Source organism: Rissa tridactyla, chromosome 8 (assembly GCF_028500815.1).
Source record: "Rissa tridactyla isolate bRisTri1 chromosome 8, bRisTri1.patW.cur.20221130, whole genome shotgun sequence".
Lineage (NCBI taxonomy): Eukaryota > Metazoa > Chordata > Aves > Charadriiformes > Laridae > Rissa > Rissa tridactyla.
Genome location: NC_071473.1, coordinates 49,071,857 through 49,094,012, shown reverse-complemented (window position 1 = coordinate 49,094,012; position 22,156 = coordinate 49,071,857). Strand labels below are relative to the sequence as shown.

The following is a 22,156-nucleotide window of genomic DNA, read 5'->3' as shown; positions in this document are numbered from 1 at the left end:
TTTCTGAGCAGGTGAACAGTGTTTTATAGTAATGTATGATGAAACTAAGTTGCTTATTTATGAAGTTAGGAATTTAAATATTTTCCAAAAAGTAAACAATTATAAAGTGGATAAAGAAGAAAAAATCTTGTGTGTTGAAGTGGAAACTTGATCCTACCTGAGGTAAATCCCCTTTATTTTGGGTGTGGATTCGAAAGCATTCTCTGAAATCGTTGTGATCTTGTTGTTCTGAAGATACAGATATTCTAGAGATTCCGGCAGGCCTAGTGGGATAGAAGTCAGCTGGTTGCCAGCCATGTCCAGTGACTGCAAGGAAGAGACAAGAAGGGGTTAAAAAAAATAATGTATTTAAATATTAGCAGCAGTGCAAAAAGAGACTTGACAACAAATAAGCTTCCAAAGGATGGCTGTATACATCCCTCTCCCTCCCTCTGGAAGTTTATTCATTGTTTTATATATATATATATCTATACACACACACACATATAAGTCTATAAAAAAACCATATATATATATATGCGCACTTATAAAAAAAACTTGTATAGTAACAGTGCAGAAGTGAGATGTTTATCCAAAGCTTATCCAGGATTTGTTGTATTTGAAAATCATCTGGAAATGGGCTTTATTTTTTATATGGTACATTGGCGAGTCTGTTTCAGAACCTCTCCCTGCTGGTGAGGTCAGGAAAATGACAAACACTGTGTGTACGGTGGAAACTGTAAATTGTCAGCCATGCAGAAAGGCTCAGCTTGAGCTCATGGCAGAAAACTGAAGTGATATTTAGTGTAGCATAAACTAATTTAATCTACCCTTAAGTGTGGCAATGAGAATTCTGCTCTCTTACACTGCCATTTAGCATTATGATTTCACATGAGACATCATGCTGTTTTGTTGAGGAGTCCCAACACTGAGAAGTCCCCAGGCTCTAGCCCATGCCTGCTTAAAGTGAATTAAAACCAGACTGGGTTTCAGACATGCATAGGAATTCCTTGGAAGCTGCTACTGCAAACACTTCACTAGCTAAGGTTATATTATTTAGAGTTACATCTGAAAACACATGGAAATATTCTAACATGGACCAAGGCATGAAGATGTCAGGACTAAAGGACATGATCATTTCTCAGATGAATTTTAAGCAAGGAAATGGATCAAAATACGTGTTTTGTTATCCTGTGTTGTAGCATTTTCATAGCACCAAGCTGACATATGAGTTACACATTATTCAGAGCTACACTTCTGCAAACGATTGTCATGTTTTTAGTGTTTTTAGTCTCCGCATAATCCCAGTCTGGCAAACAATTATGTAAATGTCTAGCTTTGCAATTGCAGACAGTCTTCGGTGATTTCCATGGAAACAGTGTGGACTGAAGCGAATGCTAAATACATGCACCATCAGGATCTTATGTGATGGTTATTTGTCAAATCCACTCCAGTGAACCAAGTCATAAACAAATTGCACAGTAAAGCCTTAATGATAAAAAAGATTCATATATACTATCATGGAAATATCAAATAGTAACTGTTCCAGAAAAAAAGCAACAGCCAAAAATGCACTGTTAATCTAACAGAATTTCAAGTATGCGCTATTATCTTAATCTTGTTTAATATGAACAGGGCTTACTATGGAGTAAGTACAACTGAAGGGCCAATGGTTGATTCAGCAACACGTTACTCTGGCTTGATGCTGACTACAAGGGAGTGACACTAGAATAAAAGTAATGCGAAGTAGCTATGAATCAAACCTTTTGAGAAGGAAAACTTGTCATTCCAACCAACAACTAAAGCTGCCTAATGAGTCTCGTGACCCATTTTTGTTCGAAAAACAAACAACCAAGGTGACAGTGCTTACATTTCATTAAGCTACTGCAGTGAAACAATTCCAGCATCTGTAATTCTCAACAGCATCTTCCTTCGAGACTGCTTTTCATCTTAGAAACATTTGCACGCATGCGTGCGCAGACACACACACATACACATATCAAACAAATGCAAAATGTAATAATAATTTGCAGCTGATGCAAACCAACAGCTCTACAGATACTGTTGCTGCATTGCTGATTTACATTAACTGAAAGACAAGCTATTGTTTATTCCCAGAAACACCAGAAAAAGAAGTGTTCACATAAGTAAGCATTTGGATTGTCTGAAAACACACTGGGGGCCAGAGTGACATATGCTCCACGTTCCTTATCCCTGATCTGCTCTGAGATGTACAAACTTTGCCTGTACAGTGACCTAACCATATGCACCATAGATGGCTGCCATATGACATAGGTAATACCTTCTACTGCAGGAAACAGGCTGTTGCTTAAAAGGAAATGCAGACAAATCCTTCAGCCAGTGTAACAATTCTGAAAGCTCATTTTGCACAGCACAAATGTGATTGTTCCTGCCTGCCTTCTGGTTTCTGTTTAACTTTCTCCAACAATTAAGCAAATGAGAGGACTGCTGATTGAATCCAGACCTCCTAGCTGCTTCCAGGTGCCTTAGCCAGCTGAGCTGCTAAATCCTACAGCTTGGCCCGTCTGACTATAAGCTGATGTGGGAGCTTTGAGAATTAAGAGTGTTTTTGTTTATGCATTCCTTCCTCCTGCTGCCTCTCCTCAGAGCTGATTTTAAATCTTTTGGGAGACAAGCTATTTGAAAGGCATAATTTCAGTTTTAATGACAACATTCACTAATGTTTATCTGAAAACGTAAGACACTGTTAGGGTTCAGAAACAAGGATGTCTTTAGGTTTCCCAGAATTAGCAGTATGTGGTGGACCACCACCCTGGTCATTACTGGGAGGTACCCACCTCCAGCACAACAGCACAAAATTTCTACTCTAGAAACAGAAGGTGTATCGCCTACAATGCAAGCCCAAAACATGAGGGCCAAGCACAGCTAGTACTGGAGCTACACAAATTGGCTTAGGCAGACAGACGAGGACATCAGCATTACCAAAACAATTAGAGAAGGGGATGTTTCTACCTGGAGACTGCTGAGTTCTCTCCACGCTCTTGAATAAATGGAATTTACTTTCAGTTTATTGTTGCTCAAATACAGTTCCCGCAGCTTTGTCATCCCAGACAAAGTCCCTTTTGGGATGCTGCTTATCTCGTTCTCCTTCAGCTTCAGAATCTGCAAGTTCTTTGGAAAGCCAAAGGGCACCGTGTGGAGATTGTTTCCAGAAAGATCCAAGGACTTTAGTTGCCTCAGTTTACGGAAGGCCTCCCGATGGATCTGGGGACTTTTGAGCTTATTGTAGCTCAGGTTCAGCTCTTCAAGGAAGTAAGTGGTAGCAAAGTCATTCCTGTTAATCTCAGAGATCTGGTTATGAAGGATCATAAGTGTTTTCACTCGCCGGGGCAGCCCACTGGGAATCCTTTCCAGCATGTTGTTGTACAGGTGGACAGTGTGCAGCTTCTTTAAGCCATGGAAGGCTAATGGGTGAATACCTCGGGCTTTTAGTTTGTTATTGTGGAGCAGTAGGTACTCCAGGTTCTTAATTTGGGTCAAGACATCTCTGCCAATCACCTTAATTGCATTCTTCTCCAGGTGGAGGAGGACGATGTTTCGAGGTAAACCACTTGGGATTTGTGAGAGGTTATTGCTGGACAAATCCAGATATTCAAGACTAGACAATTTCCTTAGGAAAGAAAACACTCTCTATTTAGATTCTGCAAGGTGAAACAATAACCAATTTCCCCTATGATTTTTACAATCTTTGCTTCAGAGTCTTTCTCCCCGGCACAGGTCCTGTTACTGCCCTTTTTTGTCTCATGATATGACTGATGTGGACAGTAAAAAAAGGGGCTCCCATACTGCCATCAGCGATTAGGACTAGGCGCTGCCATTGCTCCCCAGCCACACTAGCAAGAGAACGTGCTAGAGTCCACAGACATCCAAACTGACACTGGGCTGAGACCTGAGATCAGTCCTGCAGTCTACTGTTCTCTCATTTGACACCACAGGTAGCAACATATGAGCAATTTCAGTGAACAAACAGCACGAGAAAGATGCCATGGGAGCACCGTCAGAACACAGAATTTAGCTGTTTCACAGAAACATAGCCTGAGCATGAGTAATTTTTGTCTCTCTGAAAATGTATATTGAAACTGAAAAGCGGGCCTGCTTTTTAGATGATGAAGTATTACTCTTATGAAAAGCAGAAATGCTAATTCAGTGTCCTAGGCTAAGGTAGTGAACTTCTCCTGACCCTCCAGCATTATGGAAGTGAGTCAGGGCTAGAGCTGCTTTGTGTAAGCTACTGAATCTGGATTCCACAGACTCAGTTGAAACTAAAATAAATCCTCAGACCAGACACTTATACCAACTGGATGTGAATCAATGGTATTATATGCCAGGACTGAGGAGTCCTCTATTCCCTTGTATTTCAAATCAGTTTCTCAGTTCAAATGAAACTTTTAATCTGCATGGCACTCCATAACCCACTGCAGATGACTAGAAAGTTTTCAGGAAATACAGGAACTAATGCATTACAGACATTACTTACTGGTTACTACACTGCTATTCACAGCTATCTAAGGATGCTCTGAATGAGCAAATGTACTCTCTGCATAAAGCACTTCATTGCTGCAAGTTATAACGTTCCCCAGCTTAGGTACATCTCAAAAGCACTGTGCTGTGCTCTACAGAGAGTATCACGAGAGCAAGGAGCAATATCCACCCCCTCTGCCGACTGTGACTGGTGCCTTAGCTACAGCCACTGTACTCTGTTCATCAAAATCTTAACAGAAACGATATGTCCAACATGACCTGGAGGTGGACACAACACAGCTATGGGAAATTACTAAGGGAGGTTTCTGGGAGTGGGATACGGAAAGGGAAAGCACAGTTCAATACATTTTCATGTTTGGAAATCAGAAAAGTTTCCACAATTAAGTTATGGGCAGGACAGATTATGTGATCTGGATTTTGAGGTAGAAGAAGGGCAGCACTCTGAGAGTGCAAGCAGAGTCACAAATGTTAATTTTTTGAAGAGCCAAGTCCCAGGCTAAATTTAGGACAGCCAAAGGCTATTTCTGTTGTACCAGTTTGTAGCAAAGCCTTTGCAGCCATCTGGCTATTGAGCAGCACCATTGCATCCCCTCTTATTCCAGCAATCCATCTGCACTGGGGTACAGCTGTATGAGCTGTATTCATCACTGTGTGTCTGTGGCTGTTTTCAAGTCACCTTCACAGAAACACAGAAGTGGCTTTCGTGAAGATGAAGGTCTGCCCTTAACTTCCAGTGAATTGCCCTTGAAACTGTAAAGTCCCAAGTAGCCTCAATTTTGACTGGTTTGGAAGAAAAAAGATCAGCTTCAACATCATTCTAGATGGCCTTTTCACAGAAGGCACTTAGTACCTGGTGTGACTGGGTCTGGGGCAATCAGGGAGTGGTGCAGCCTGATGTTCAGTGTTGTGTGTTTTGTATAAAGGTATTCTGCAGTGTGTATTCAAACCACTCACCCAGACCTTCGATTTTGAATGGCGGCATCTGAATCTAAGTATTTTCCTATAGACTATAGAGAAATGCGTAATATCATGCAGCTTTTAATAAATGTACTTTTGAAGATGTACTGGTTTTAGTAGATATACTACTGTACCAGAAGAGATAGACAGACACAAATAGAGGTGCAAAGTGCAGATCTCAGTCTCACCAGAAAGTTTCGTTATCCATTCCTTCATTAGTCAAGTAGTTATTCTGTAAATACAGCTCCCGCAGACCTGTAAGTTCACTGAAGGCTCCTTTGGGAATCTTCTCTAGCTTGTTGTTCTAGAGTGACCAGAAGCACAAAACACATTATTTGTCACGGAACAACACAGGGCATTCAGGTTCTGCTCAACTAACACCAGGCACTTAAACTTCAAAAGGGCCAGCCATACGATATTTCAGTGGGCATTATAATTCTGCTTAAGAAATAAATACAAATACTAGACTGAAATATTGCAACCTGTTTTTATTGATTTCCTATGGAATCTTTGGTGTAAGGAGTTAGAATTTGCCCCTGCGCTGGACAGTTTTATTTTGTATTCTTAGTCCTTCCGCCCATGTGCAAATGTATAATGTAATCTAGGTAACTACCTCTGGAGTTTGCTCAAAATTTCTCAATTTTGTAAGACAGATTTCACCATAAAGAAGAATTAGATTGGAAGCTGGCAACGAGCCATCCTTCCAGCATTAATGGCAATCCAAAAGGTACAGTTCCTGCAATGCAGATTACAAAATAATTACTCCTATTGCCTTAGTATGGCTTTGGAGTAGCCAGCAGGCAGACACAAACAAAATATAAAATTAAATTCCACCTAGAAATTCCATACAGGAACTGTAGGAATTATATTTATATAGAAAATATATAAACCACTAGGAATTATAGAAGGATATATGAAACACACTGAATTTGTTGAAATTCCCACAATCCACATATACGCAATAACATGATGGACAGACTGGACTAGATTTATGTGCTAACCAATATAAAGTGGATACCACTCACCATTCACTTACCATTCACTGAGTCTGAATGTCTCAGTGAATAGTGAAAGACACAAAAAGATCTGTCACATCTAAAGTAAACCTTTTGGACACTTTTGGTTCACTATCGGCTGTCTCATTTCTCATTGTCCTGTTTTTTTCACAAAATATCAAGGTAAATGTTGTTACTGACAGGCAGTGCACTTGAAAACAAAATGCTCGTTTCTCTCTTCAGCTCCTTTGCCCTTAACACAACTGGGGACAGCAGGGAAGGATACAAGTTCAAAGTGTAGTCCTCGAAGTCTGAGATCCCTTTGGGAGATAATGACTACCTATAAATGGCAATAAAATGCAGGGGACTCGTAACTTCACACTTTGCAGAGAAATTCCAGCAATTTAAAGGATCGGACTGTTTGCCTTTACTTTTCTTCAAGCTGGAGAAGTCTGTTTTCTAGAAGACTTTCATGGGAATTGGTGGTGAAACCTTCAAGGGAAAAGAAAGCTGGGAGGCAACACAGAACTGCCTGAGTCCAGGGGCTGATAACAGCCTCCAGTTTACACACGTCCAAGGAGCTGTCAACACAAGGAACAAGCGGAACGAGGATTCCCCACCACTGCAGCTCTTCCATCATTAACAAGGCTGAGATCTCCAGTACAGACATGATGAAGTGTTTTTATCAAAATCAGATGACACAAAATTAAAAATGCTGGAGACTAGTTAATACCACAACTTCTGCTATTGCATTATTGCTGGAGAAGTTGTAGCAGTAAAGAATCACTGATCCAAACTTGCTCTGTGTTTCCTGAATTGCCAGCTCAGTAGCAAACAAAAATCACTGATGCTAGGAAACAGTAGTCTATGTGAAATGAGTTAGTGAGCAAAGCCAGTACATAGTGGATAAGCAGCTGTCAGGAAAAACAGCATCAATGGCAAACTTAACTGGGAGGCAAGTCACTGGATGGCCATGGAGAATGATCTACCTTCTTGTACTAACATGTATTAATACCATTATGCGCAGGGAAGAGACCAACAGTGCTACCACACAGGTATTTGCAATACATTCCCCTGACAACACAGAAAAGCATTTTTATCCCGTGAACATTTTGCTGTTTTGCAAAAAACACGCTGTTACTTCTGAAGAAAAAAGTCAGGACATGGGAGACAGCTACTGTTGAGGATATAACAGACAAGACTTAAAAAGGGCCTGGGAATGTTTCCAAGTGCACTGAAATGGCTTGGCTGTGTGGTCTGAATCCCATACAAACACAGGACTTTGTCACAATCGTAAAGGAATACAAAATCTTGTTGTCATTACCTTTAAGTGTAATTTATATAGTGCTGGAGGAAGATTCTTTGGAACATACTTCAAGAAATTGCTGGACATGATGAGTATCTCCACGTTATCAGAGCCATTGAACATATTATCAGGTAACCCAGCATCTGAAAGTTTGTTGTTATGAAGATACACAGATCTGTCAGAAGGAGAAAAAATATGAAGTTAAACAGGTAGTGGGATCTGTTTTTTTTTTTTCATTTACAAAGAGAAAGCTGTTTTATTCCAATCTTTTCTTCTTTCCTTGAGATAATTAAGATTTATTTCTAAAACATGCCCTTTAATTTAGCAAGGGATATAGATGCTAAACCAAATGGTTGGTCCAAATATTCTCTGAAGTTTAGGCCTATTCAAAGTCCAAACCTGCACATAAATACAGATTTCACAAGTGGCCTTAACTTCTTAATAAGAAACTGAGTGCAAGTCTGGGATTGTGCAGTGCTTTGAAACAAAGAATGCCGGTGTGGTGGCCTCACTCAAGAAGGTTAGAACTCGTATCTGATTAACAGATATGCCCCCAATTTTAACTTCTATTTGGAATCAAATCTCGGCTTCTTGGGCTTGCAAAAATCAACCTGTAAATCTCTTAAGAAAGGGCCGTCTCTTACCCCTCCATTCTTTCTGCTTCCATGAAGGCTGGAAATACCCCAGGGAACAGTTTCTCTCCTACTCCTAGAACTCAGAAAGGCATAGAGTACTGACAGAAAGACAGACCAGATTTACTCAACCTGGAAGAATCTGGGGTTTTAATGACCCTTAGGGATCAAGAGAAAAGAGGGTTTCTTATTTTACCTTTGCCCTTCTTAAATTTAACATTTAATATTCACAGAAGAGTTTCTCCAAACAGATTTTTTAAAATGGATTAATTCTTTCTGACACAGGTTTTAATTCTGTATAAAACAATTTACCCCTATGAAGTTATTCCTGCTTTTCATTGGTTTAACTGCTAAATTAATTCATCTGACTTCTTTTTAACAAAAGAAATTATAGGCGTTTACTGACTTCAATTACCCCTTCCTTTCCTGTGTGTACCCCGAGATGCAGCAGGTTAAAACTGCAAAAGAGCACAGTGAACGGTACACTTTTTTAACTTGTTCTTTGATACACTACCAGTTGCAGAGAACTTGGCAACATCTTTCTGGAGGGAAGGAAAGGCTCAGTATGGAAACACAATCATGTGATCACACACTCCAGGGAGTTCAGAGCCACACTGAAAATATTGTTCACCCTGCATGGTCAGCTGTACTTTTAACTCGCAAATATTTGCCTTTCTGAAAACCTTGCTTTCCAAATAATCAGTCTGAGACCATGAACTCTGCTGGGGGCAAATAAACCAACCGAAACAACTGTGTTAGGATTTTATATCAGCAATCTCAGAAATCAATGAGTTACAATTCTGATTAAAATTAGTGTTGGTATAGGAGAGTGTGAAAATCACTTCAGAAGAGTTGAAAAATGTTAATATAAAATCAAAACACAGCAGCTTCTGCAACTCAGATTAAGGAAGAACAGATGTGTAAATCTAGCTTCTTTCATGATGAGATATTGACAGCAATCAGTGACTGACTCAGCTTTTCAGCTACCAAGAGCCTATGAGACTAAAGGCCTAGTAAGTGCAGAGTAACTTCAGCTCTCAAGGAATTCAGTGGGAACTGAGAGTTCTTCAGTTCATCACAAGACTGGGCTCTAGGAGCTCAACTGGGTCAGCTATTATTAACTGCTTCCAAACTTGGATGCATAAATGGCTACAAAACAGAGTTTGAGATGTCTTTGCAGGATTTAGATGCTGCAGTGTCCATCTAGATTACCCCAAGTGCCTTTGGAAAAGACCGTATCTCACAGGAGGCGGTCTGCGTGCATCTGAATTTGAGATGAGCCAATGCGCTGCACTGGACCCAGCTGAGAAAATCGCCACCTGAAACTAGCAGAGAGACCTTTAAAACACGATCTAAGGGTACGAACCACTAATGAAGGTGCTAAAGTGCTTCGTTTTAATATAGTTGAGTTATATTCAGCTGCACCGAGTACTGTACTCTCAATCTGATTCTATTTTTTTTTAATGAATGGACTAAAAGTAGGAATTTATAAACAGTTAATCTCCATTCTGAGAAACCAAGGCTGTTCCTTTTGACTCATAACTGATACACAAATAAAATGGAGACAATTTAATTTTTATATATGCAAAAGTGTCTGGCAGCTAGTAAAAGCCCTTGGAATGTGTTTGTCTGAGAGATTATTTGATCTTTCATGCTGAGAATGACAAATAGTCCGCTTCTTTCCAAAAAACATAAGTAGGCAATAACATGGTTTAGTCAGATAGTTTCTTATCTCTCACCAATGGCCTCCAAGCAGTGGCAGAACACTATTATTGTTTTATTTCCCAATCCCTTACCTCAAGTTTGGCTTCTGTCCAAATGTGAGCCCATATATCTTAGTGAGATAATTGGCTGCAAAATCTGCACTGATCAAGGTATTTGGTAGGAACTTCGGAGCCACTGTTAGCTGTAAAAGAAATATACAAGGGAATTCCAATTAAATGCAACTTATTTTTTAACCAAGTATTAGACCAGCAACAAAACACTTGCAAATTTATTTTCTCCAACAGGCAAAAATAAATGACACTGAATGCAGATTGCACGAATGAAAACAAATTGTCCTCGCTCACTAATCTCTCCAGGAAGGAGACAGACTTTTGCTCCAAGATATGTGAATGTTTGTTTTGGTTGGAAGAGTCCTGTCTCTTTTTGATGGAAGAAATCAAGAAATTGTTATTCAGAGAGCAAACACGTTGCTTATTATTGTTCCTAATTCCTCGGTCTGCTGTGCCAAAAAAAATCCGACCCACCTCACAGGAAGTATACAGAAAGTATACTGGGGAGGAGGACCGAAGTGTGACTTCATATGTCTGTTCCAATATTGCATCCATTTATGATGATCTTTTCAACAGAGGATTCAGGTTCCCAAAGGACAGGGATGCTTCTGAACCAAATGGTGCAATATCAAATGGGACTTCAAAGCAAAGATCCACTGTACAGTGATACTTTTGTTCATTGAACAACTGATGTAGCAGAAACAAAATACAGAAAGGTCCTGTCTCCAAAACTTTATAGTTGACTAGAGGTATAGGACTTGCTGTGTTTGCTCTTGGTCTATTGCTATTTTTATCAATGATTTGAAAAATGAACGCTAGGAACGTCTGCATTGGAACAGAAATCAGTGGAGTGAAAACTAACGATTGAAAAAGCTCAGTTTTACAGAGCATCCAGATAATACAATAGCTAGGTTCACTGAGTGGCTACTAATAGCCAAGTTATTCACCTAGAAATCAAGAATACAGGTTACAATACAGGCTGGAGGATGGCTTTCTGGAAAGCATAAACCCAGAAGATCTATGCATCAAGATTAAGCCCTTGGGAATCAAATTCTTAACCCAGTGCTGTAGTAGATATGACCCTTGAGTACGTAAGCAGAAGACTACTTACTGAATTGCAGTAGGCAGGTGCGATCACTGTGGTTACAGACGTTAATTACAGTACTAATGAGACCACTCTTAAAATATTTTACGTACGCTTTGAAAGGCTCTGGAGAGAACATCTTTTCTAGGGAGATCCTGAAGTCTTTGTCACCTAAAGCTTTGAGATCAGGATGGGAAACTCTGGCCAATAGAAGACACTTGCCTTGAAATCCTTTGACTCTGTAAAGCTTCTTCCTCACAGCACTGTTGTGTGAAAGAGGACCTAGTCCTTACAGCCAGCTAGGCACAGCAAGACTCACATGATGAGAAAACATATTTTTCAATTTTTTATTACAATAAAACTGCAATTAGTTAATAATAATGTAAACCCATAAATATTTAAAAGATGAATAATGTGAGAGAGAAAAGACACTTTATTGGAGAACTTACTAACCCAAGCCTTAAACTATGTGTTTACCTAAAGGGTGCCTAGATGTCTCTCTACTTGTTTGTCAAGTGTGCATTGATGGACTATATCCATGAACTTGCAATTTACTGACTCACAATATGGTCCCATTTTTTAAAGGATCAAAGTACATTATTTACTGTTTTTCATTTTCACCTGTGCCAAAACCTCCATCCTTAAGCTGTCTTAAATGTTTAATGGTCACAAGCACAAGAAAGATCTTCCCCACAAATCACATTCCTATCAGTACTTCCAGACAGTACGTAAGCAGTGGAAATGGCCAGTTAACGTATTACTGCAGTTGCCACAGTTACTGCTATTAGCTTTACCAGCAATCTCTCACCTCCTGACCTGGGAGATATGATTCCAGGGTAGTGGATAAAGGCACCCGTCTCAGACTAGGTAGGTCTGTCAGTGCCTCAGAAAGAAATACATCTCTACCATAACATAAAGTTGAGAATTCAGACACAGGAAACAGATTTAATCACTTTCATACACGGTGGCACATTAAAGCTTTTCTCCTGAAACACAGTCTATTAGGTCCTAACTTTTATACAAAACAAAGGGCATGGCTCAGATATGTGGAATGAAAGCCATCAGAACCACAAGAAAGAGGAAAGAGAAAGTTTCATCCAAAAAGAGTTTTCACTTGCTCAGGACTTTGCTTTGGCATTTCAGCACTTAGTCATGAGACTGATTGATCTCCACTGGTTGCCTGCTTGAAAGATTAACGCTGGATTGTTGTTAACTGTTAGCAAAAATAAAGTTGACTGAGTAGCTCTGTCTAGTATATCACCTAGTAAGTGGCAATCTGCATTGCTCCAGCTGCGATTTTCTTGCAGCTTTACTGCTGGATCTTTCTTTCGATACGATAGTGTTTCTCTGCTAACTAATGAGTTAACCAATGAACTCAGAAGGATTATACAGAAGTTGTTACCAGGTTTGGAACAAGTTTTCTTGCTTATAATAAGCTTTGATGTAAACAGAAGCACTGGATCGAGGTGAATCCCATATCACTTTGGGGATACTGGGAAACGTTAAGACCTAACACCAAAATCACCAGCTTATACTAAACAATAATGACAGCTCGGGAACTGGTCTACAGTTTGGCGGAAGAGATGTCTGTTATTAACAAGGCTTACTGAGGATACTACGTGACAGATACAAATTATGGGAGTGGGCTGAAAAATTAAAAACGACAGCGTCCATTCCTTACTTGAAGTACTTGCTACTCATAAGCCACAGAAGGCTTTTAGCCTATTGTATTTCTTCTTTCTGACCAACTATGCTAGTTTAACGAAAGATAATTTAGCTACATCTGATGGGATCACAATTGTAGATAAAGCAGCATTAAGATAATCCATAAAACAAGCAGCAAACTACCAGCAAATCCCTGCTCTCCTCCAGACACCACAGTTACTTGATCTGCAATGTTTCCTGCTGGAGAGTGGATGCAGTTTGAAGCCAATCTGGTTTGTCCTGGCTTGTGATTTATAAAGAAATGTGTTATTTCTGTGGGTCCACAACTTCTCACTGTAACTAGTTCTGACATTCGCTGATGTTTGCATTTTCTTTTGGGATCTTTTTCTCTCTGCAGTAAAGCCAGAAAAACCAAACACTTTGTTTTGTCACACAGGGAAAATTGGAGTGCAAAGTTCTGGAATATTAGTCACAGTCTGGCTTGTTCCTTTTTATGGAGTTATTAACTGCCAAGATTGTTATATGGAAATGGTGCTTGAAAGGGAGAAAAGAACACAGTGTTACTGTACTAAGGAATGGGTTCTATTCTTAATCACTCCATACGCAAATCTATGGAGTGATTCTGGATATGTCTTGGCCTGAATGAAACCTGAATGTGGCCACATGTATATAAACAAAACATCAGAAGGTCACGGATTTTAGGAGGATACTAAAATATATGTACAGACATGTGTATAAATATATATATAGACAGAGAGAGGAGGAGGGATAGATGGATGAAAGGGCGCTGTTTTTGCAGACTAATGGAGCTCTGCCTGATGTTTTAACTTATATTTTTCTGTGGCATCCCAGTTTCTTCTGTAGAAAACATTTGTGGATGATACTGGGGATAAAGAAAGCCATAATGGAAATCACCCAGATGTATGGGTATGGGAGAAGTTCATTTCCTAGCCTTGGCAGGAAACACGTGCTCCTGTCATGACATCCAACTTGGGTCATTAATAGGAAAGCACCTAGGATCTTCTCCATTAAAAAAGAAATTGAGCTCCTACCACTGCAGCCAAAAGCATAAATTCATACTTGCGCAGTTTCACTGTGTGTGGGTATCCCCCCACATCAAACATAATAAGAACAGGAGTCAGGGGAAACTGGATAGCTTTTTACAGATTTTGATGGCTCAAATACAGGTATTAGGACGCGTTTGTTCACAGATTTTTCAACCAGCTTCATGTGATGAGATATGCAGCATTTCACATCTCATCACCCCACAGCATATTGGCATGCAGGCAGCTACCAAATCTGCATGCAGCTGATCCAAAGCCTACTGAAGACAGCGGTAATTTATAAATGCAGGGGGTCTCTGTACCTCCCTACACACACAAGGGACACCTTTCACCAGTTGCACAAATAAATAAGTGTTTAAAATATACCAGCCTGTGTAGCCTCTAATTTTTTAGCATATTGATTGTCTTGACCTTAGATGAACCTGCATTAGAATATCACTTCAGCGCAATTTTACTTATGTAGGATATGTATTTTAAAAGAATTGAAGACTTGCTCATTTAACTTTCAGAACCCAATTAGAAAAGAACTTTGAATGCCTAGTGAGCCTCTTACCTTATTGTTTGCCAGATACAGGTAATTCAGGTTCTCCAGATGCTCAAATGCTTCCTCTGGCAACCCTTAAAAACAGGAATAACTAATCAGTCACATTGGCACTTTATTGCCTCTCTGAGTGAAAATACCAGAGGGTAGCTTTCTCTTTCAGATAATATCTTTAATGTGAGATTTAAATATTTTTCAGTGCCACTGGAACAGTCTGACTCAGACTTACTGTTGTCTTTTGGAGTTTTTTTTAAATAAAAAAAAAAATATGCAAAACACATACTGTTAAGAGCAATGGAAGACCATTAAAAGTCCTAAGCATGCAAGGCTTGTGGCCAGCCCCACTGGCAGGGGTCAGGTACGGAACTGTGCAGACTCGCTGTAGGGCTATTATCAGTGCTTGCAGCAACCATGCTATCTGAGAAGTTTCTTTTGTCATTTGCTCATAATCTGCAAATCTTTCTTCTTGGAAGGATGTAATCTCAGGTTGTTTAATGCTCAGATCAATCTGATCTATGACCATGATGTTGCCAAAATAACACCACTATCTGCATGTCATAACCCTTCTCTTGTTCTGCTCTGCCACAATGCAGATGATAGCCATGCAGTAACCAGCTCAGAGAGCTGATCCAACTCAGAGTTTACCCTCCCCCAATAATTATTACTTTTCATCTGAATCACTCCATGTCCGGCTGATCACACAAGCACAATTGCTGTCACAATGGAAAGGCCACAAATAACATTTTCACCTGGCACTTAGATAACCGTAAGTCAAAGGTGAAGCTATTTCCCATGTCAAAACATATTGGAAATCAGGGCTGCGCTGAAGCTTGTGAAAGAAACATCAAGCCCCAAAGGTAATAATGTCAAAGTCTGAATCTATTAAGCACAGCCTTCTTTCTGCTACATGAGTGATATGGTTTGGGTGCCATGCGTAGTGTGCCCACGTTCTCAGTAAAGGTTGTTCTGTATGATTGGAATAAGGAGAGCAACAGCATTCAGAGCAACTGGGTGACAAACAACAACAATTACATTTTTTGTATTGCATATCCTCCTCTCTTACGATTCACTCCAACTCCTCTGTTTCTTTTGCTTTCCTTACTAACCCCTTGTCAAATTTCTCTAATAAGCATGTGACTTAGACTGACTTAGACTGACAAAACCTGACTACAAAAATCAAAACAGTTTTAGAAAAAGGGCAGAAGTTGCTTTATTTTTAATATATTATTATTTATATTCAATTTTACAAGGGCCGAACTGGACTAAACTGCACTGACTGACTAGACTGAACTAAACAAATGGATTATGAAACAAGGGCAGTCGAAAGGAAATCATTCAGCATGTAGACATTTCTGGTTCTCAAGTGCATTGCACTGATGTGCCTGTGGGACCAGAGGGAGTTTCCTGAATAAGAAGATCTCACGCCGCAGCACGCAGTGCTGCTGCCAGGTCTCCTCCACTGGTTCCATAAGGCTGCATTCTTACACACTGAGTATTATGTTTCGGATGATAAAGTGCCTCCATGATCTGTCTGATGGCCAAAGGAGCGCGGTTTATAGCTAACCACTCCAATCTAGTCAGTCCATCACTCCTCCTGGCCTTCCTTATCAGCTGTCACTGGTCCAACTGGACAAGCTGGGGTCGTGAAGGCACAGGCTCTATCCAATTCACGGCTCTGCCGGCTTACCTTTTGAAGTTAGCCTGTTGTTTTGCAAATTGAGAGTTTCTAGTCTGTAAAGACGAGCGAGCTCTTCTGGGAAGATTTCTTCTATCTGGTTATTCTAAGAAAATGGAGAGTATTAATCATCAGCAAAGTAATCCAAGAAGGATCCAAATAAGCCCAGACTGTGAACTCCAATAAAATTTGGAAATGCACTCACCATGTCAAATCATTGTCAACAGACTTCTCTCCATAATAAGCCAAGCTCAGATCTCAAAATCGAGACATCCAAACCCAGCAGCATTTGAAGGCCTGAACCAAGTTCTGTAGCTTGTGCTCATCTCCAGAAATATCCAGCTTATGCACTGGTAGCACACAAGGAGTGTGACTATGCCTGGCAAGGCCCATAATCCATCTGCCACAGCCGAACCTCGTAGATGCAGCAAAGCATTTGTGACAAGGCTGGCAGTGTGGATTTCCAAGTTTATTACTTCTCTTATTTACATGTTGTTTTAAAAACCACTCATTGTGGGCAGGGAGAGTCAAACCCGGCTCACTTTCTCTGGTTTTACTGTCAGGGGTGACTGCCGTCAGATTCTCATTAACATGCTGACTAACATTTAGACCATTAATGAGTGATTCTAGTGTTTTAGCATCTAGGGGACCAGTCGAGGACCCACTGGGCTGGAAGCCAGGTCAATACACAGAAAGTGACAGCTGCTGCTCCAAAAAGCTTCTTTGCTGTTGGCAGTAGAGGCAGGAGCCATGGCTAGCACACGCCTGGGACAGATCTGCCGAGGAAGGTGCCAGCTTATATTACAGTTTTTCTAACTGTGCTGCACTTGGACGGAAAGCTCTGCAAAAAACCTGCAATTTATCCATCGAAGAGAACTGGCAAATGGGAGCAATAAGCAAAAAGCAGCTGGTTAAGGGCCAAAGAAGCCTTACGGAGAAGCCTGGAGCCACTGCTCAGAGGAGGAACGGACATGGGGCTGCCATGCTCTGGTCCTGCCCACGTCCTCAGGAGACCGAGCACAGGCAGGGAAAGGATGGCTGCCCAAATGCCGGTCAGAGAGATAGATTAGCTGACAGCAGAGCACGGAAACCTGCCAACAGTGTCACATGGACTGCTGCTTCCACCTGAGGCCTGAAGCTCATTTCATTACATGCCCTTGTCCTGACAAGATGTGACGTCTCCTGCAGGCACGATAGGAGTTTCCTGGGTAAAATGACCCAAGAGTGTCCCAGCAGCAGACAGCCCAGCAAGTCTGGATGTCACAGGTGATGGCGCTCAGTGTGACGGGTGGCTCCAGCCCTGTCACCCCTGCTCCTCGCTGAGCCCACCTGCTGCAGGGAGAGGGCGTGGGGGAGACGGGGCTCTGGGGGACACTGGCTGGGTCCCTGTCTGGACTGGGACACCATGTTTACAACACTTCAGCTAACAGGTAGTGCTGTGAGAAAACTTCTCGTTAATAACACAATTTAGCCCACGCTCTTCGAAGACACCGCAAAACGGAAGGCCTTCACCAGAAAGGGTGATTATTATTTTGGACAAAAATTCTTCACTTGGAGCTGGGGAGAGACTAAGGAGAAAGATTTCTTATCTTTCCTCCTCCCTGGGTCTGTAGGGAAGAGCACCGACGCCGATGACCGGGCGCGTTGGCGGAGGGCGAGTGCTGGGCCTGCTGCGCCTCCGGGATGCGGGACGGAGCCGGGCCCAGGCCAAGGCGGGGACTGGGGCCTGCGCGGCCCGGGGAGACCCCTCAGGCGGCCGGGGCGGGCCGGGGCCGGGCTCTCTTACCTGCAGGGAGAGGTGGTTGGTCAGCTCCGGCAGCAGGAGCGGGAACTCCTTCAGGTCGATGCCGCCGCAGTCCACGACGCCCTCCTGGCTGCAGCCGCAGTCGCGGGGGCAGGCGGGGGCCGGGACGGGCGGCCGCCGCCGCTCGGGGCCGCCCTCGGGGAAGTCGTTGTCGGCGGCGGACGGCGGGCGGGCGGCGGCGGCGCAGCCCAGCGTCAGGAGCCCCAGCGCCAGCAGCGCCCGGCCGCCGGCCGGCATCGCCCCTGCAAGGCGAGAGCACGGCCAGGGGTCAGGCCCGGCGGGGGGCGGCCGAGACCCCCCCACCTCCCGCCTCCCCTGGGTGCTCTCACATCATCTCAAGGGGTTCGGGGACCGGGATGCCACCGGCCCCAGCGCTGCCCCTCCAGCTTGACCGGCCAGCGGGTCCCCGGCGGCCTGGCACCATCCCCCACACCCTCCCTGACTCCCTCAAGTTATTTATTGCCTTTTTTTTTTTTCTTCCCTACTGAGAAAACACCAGATGATCCCGGAGATTTATAGAGGAGGTTATGCAATGTTATTTCTATGGAACTGTTGGTCGTACTGTTCCTCGCGGTTTTGCATAGGGAAGAAACCCCTCTGGTTAATGTAAACAAGGTATGCTGGAAACAAGTGACTCACGCTGTCAGGATGCCTCTCGAGGGGCTGCTTCACCTCCATCGAACAGTAACAAAATCTCATGGCTACTGAAAACAAAATGGGCTTCCTATTGATTTTGGACAGTGCTGATCTGAACCCTAGAGGCCTGGCTAACGTTCAGCTTTTATCTTTCTGGCAGCAGGTTAAAATAATTGAAACAAGAGTTGAGGTCTCCTGGACCGTCCAGCTGGCCCTAATCCAGCCCCCTCGTCTCATTTCTTGCCCTTCTCAGGTTTCACACATAATGATTTGCAGTAAGGGCTTGTCTTTTATCCTTTTGGCTATTCTTCGCCGAAGCATTCAACAGCAATGAGAAATTCTTATTTAGGCTGGTATTTAAGGTGAAAAAGCACAATGCATTCATGACCTTAATAGAAAATAAGTACTCTGTTCACCTCTGCCAGCCCAGGTTCCTTCTTTGCATCGGAAAGAAGAACCTCCCAGAGCCAGACTGGCAGCCATCAGAACTGGCACATCTCTGTTTACATGCACGGGGCTTTGCTGCTTTGCACCAGCTGAAACTCTCTCTAGGGCTCTCACAGACTTTGGGTGCTTGGGAAGCATGAGATCCTGCTCTCAGTCATGGTTATAAAAATCTTTAAAAATCTCTTTAAACGCTGATTTATCCTTGAAGAAATGGGAGAAGGTGGGACTACAGGACAGAGCATCCCAAGACGCAGATGGTTTTGCTTTGGTCCTGGTCCTTGCTACTAACATGCTGGGTGATTTTAAGCATTTAACATTGTTTGCTTGATCCCTCTTCCCCCTGCTCCACTATTCCACAGCTTCCATATCTGTGAAAGCTGAATATAATGAGATTAATCTCTGTTATAAAACATTCCAGAGATCAGCTGGTGTTCCCTATATGGCAGCTAGATATTAATAGTGAGATCAAAATTGGCCATATGAATATGCCAACAGCGGATTAGTAAAATCCTTAGTATTTGGTGACCTAATCTCAGAAAATATTTCAGAAATCTTAGAGAAAATAATCTCAGAAAGTAATCTCAGAAACTATGATATATCAGATCTCTAAAAACATACTTTTCCTCTATATCAGCTCACCCTTATAAAGACTTAAAAAAGAAACCAAACAAAAAACAAGCAACTTCTTACATGCAGGTCACAATCAGCCCTGCTGTAACAATAGCAACACTGTTCCCATAGCACATAGTTACATCATGGTTGATATTCGGCTCTATAGATTTGCAATGAGCTGACTTTTCCACATAAATAGCTGAAGAGATGTTTAAAAATTAACATGAAATGTTGTACCTATTGCACACTAAAATTTCTGAAGCAATCTCACCCTGTTGTCATCAATATGCATGCTTCTGCTACAATGCCTTTGAAGTGAATGCTGCTCTGGTGCCACAGGGAGACACTTTGGATACAGAAACATCTGCTTACATCTGGAGCGCAGGCAGTAAAACCAGGCATGATTTTGATTTTCTTTTAGTTCAAAGAAAGTCTGAAGTAACTCACTCCATTTAAACTCATTCCCATGGGCCTGATCCAAAGCCTTACTAAGAAACCTTATTAAAGGAGTAGCTCAAAACCCACTAGAAAGAGTCCTCTTCCCTCGCTGCCAGTGGGCTTTGGACCAGGTCCTTCCACCCAAAGACTGAAGTTACACTGAAAGCAGCTCAGGGCGTTCTGTGGTTGCATCTTTCTGAGCCTGGGGAAAACCTCCACTGATTTCTGCACTTTGCTGCCACACAGCACCAGAGGCAGAGCGCTGCAAAAGGCATGGTCTCAAGAAGTAAGCTGAAGTTTCAGGAGTTACTGTATACTTCTCAGTGATTACAGTTACCTCAATAAACAACAGAATCATATTCATAATATCTCTTCTCTGTATCTGTTATTCTCCACGCACATTCTCACAGGACACACACACACAGATGGAAAAACATCCTCTCCTTCAGTATCAACAGGTTAACGGAGTTTGTTACTTACATTTAATATCCTTTCTAAAAGCTGCAGCTGAAAGGCAGGCTGCTGGATGTTGTCTGACAACCCAGCATTTAGACAAAAATAAAGTGCTGAAAAACTCACCTTTGCTGTCAGAAATCAGATGAATGGAGAAGAACATTTCTCTTGCCCCCACAGGCTCCCTCGGCTCATGCCATGTCAGTTACATGCGCTGAGCTCAGAGTGAGTCTCCCCTTTCCAAGCCAGATCCTTTCCAGATGTGAGCAGCAGAATTAGAGAGAGAGTAACAGGCAACCCTCTACCAACGAGAGTTTCCTGCACTTCCCAACAAAATCGGAGAGGAATTTTCCAAAGTCACCATGTGGGAAAATGTGAGTAGGAAAGAGGAAGCAGCTATAGTCTGAATATAAAGACTTAGGGCAAAAAACAATCTCCCATTGCTTTTTGTCAACACAGTTTGCAAGATCCATGAGAGATGCCAAAAGAAAGCATGCTGGAATTGACAGAAGAGAAGCAGAGACAGTGTGTGCTTTAGCATTTCATTGCAGGATATCGGAGCTGCACTATCTGTTACCAAGTCTTTAACTTTAGCTGCATTCAACTGAAAATCTGAATTCCAGGTGGGCATGTCCTCCCATTCCCGGGGGTCTGGTTCAAATTAGCCAGGAACAAGCAGATCAGCAGTTTTTCCTGCATTTCATCTCCCTCCCCTTTAACTCCCCCTGGTTTTCAACCCATCAACTGATCTTCAGTGACCAGGGGTAGATAGGCTGAAACTAACGTCTTAGAGGCAAAGTCCCCAAATTTGATATAACACCCCCTGCACCTAATCTCTTTTTTATCTTCTAAGCCCCATATTACAGCACTAAACATCAAAACAACCCTCCACCACACACACACTCTCTCGCTCCAGCCCAGGTTATGTTTACCCCAGAAGCCTCCCGTTTCTTATTTCTCCCCTCTTGGTAAAAAAGAGAGGAACGTGCTGTTCATAACACAGTATGATCAAAGTGCAACAAGAATTCCAAGAAAGCAAAAAAGATTTTTGTCACTGACAGCAGAATTACTATTTTAAATATAAAGCCACCTGTTTTGTGAATGCCCCACAGCGCTCCGTACAGTACCTCCACAAAATCTGCAGAGGATCAGTTCTCACCAAGAACACGACCTTCTTGCTGAATTCCAAAAGCGGGACACTGATTCTTTCCTCTCGACTCCAGCTGAACTAAAGTCTAAAGCAATTAAGTTATTTCCTCCCTCTCTTCTTCCAGGCTCATATCAACTGGAACTGATCTCCCTCTGTGCCACGTGTAAGTTTCAAAAGTTAGTGCGGGAAATGCGTTTTTACTAGAACAAAAATAAAAACAAAGCATAGCTGGCTGCTTTTTCTTAGTGATTCAGAGATCCAGGATGCATTTGCCTGCTACCCTTTATTAATTACAGTATCCTGAGTCTATACAACAGAATTGACACAGTGTTTTCAGGGAGGAGAAAAAAAACATGCTTATGTTGGGGCACCAGCCCATCTTACCCCAGTCTGGAGACAGAGAGGAGGAGGAGGAGGGC

At 42.2% G+C, this 22,156-nt stretch overlaps 1 protein-coding gene across 3 annotated transcripts in view; it reads right to left on the bottom strand.

Annotated features, from left to right (window-relative positions):
* PODN (podocan) overlaps positions 1–21,877 on the bottom strand; it is a 31,299-nt gene extending 9,422 nt beyond the window's left edge. Inside the window, exons 1-9 of one of the 3 annotated variants that reach the window (XM_054212528.1) lie at positions 21,747–21,877; positions 17,984–18,243; positions 16,210–16,303; positions 14,535–14,599; positions 10,190–10,299; positions 7,780–7,936; positions 5,649–5,764; positions 2,974–3,631; positions 158–306 (exon numbers count right to left, since the gene is read on the bottom strand). In XM_054212528.1, the coding sequence (XP_054068503.1) occupies positions 158–306; positions 2,974–3,631; positions 5,649–5,764; positions 7,780–7,936; positions 10,190–10,299; positions 14,535–14,599; positions 16,210–16,303; positions 17,984–18,238 (1,604 nt within the window). In that variant the 5' untranslated portion in view covers positions 18,239–18,243; positions 21,747–21,877. Of the gene's footprint in view, positions 1–157; positions 307–2,973; positions 3,632–5,648; positions 5,765–7,779; positions 7,937–10,189; positions 10,300–14,534; positions 14,600–16,209; positions 16,304–17,983; positions 18,244–20,713; positions 21,667–21,714 lie in introns of those variants that run through there. The other 2 variants (XM_054212527.1, XM_054212526.1) reach the window with 2 other exon arrangements.
* Positions 21,878–22,156: the final 279 nt, after the last annotated feature.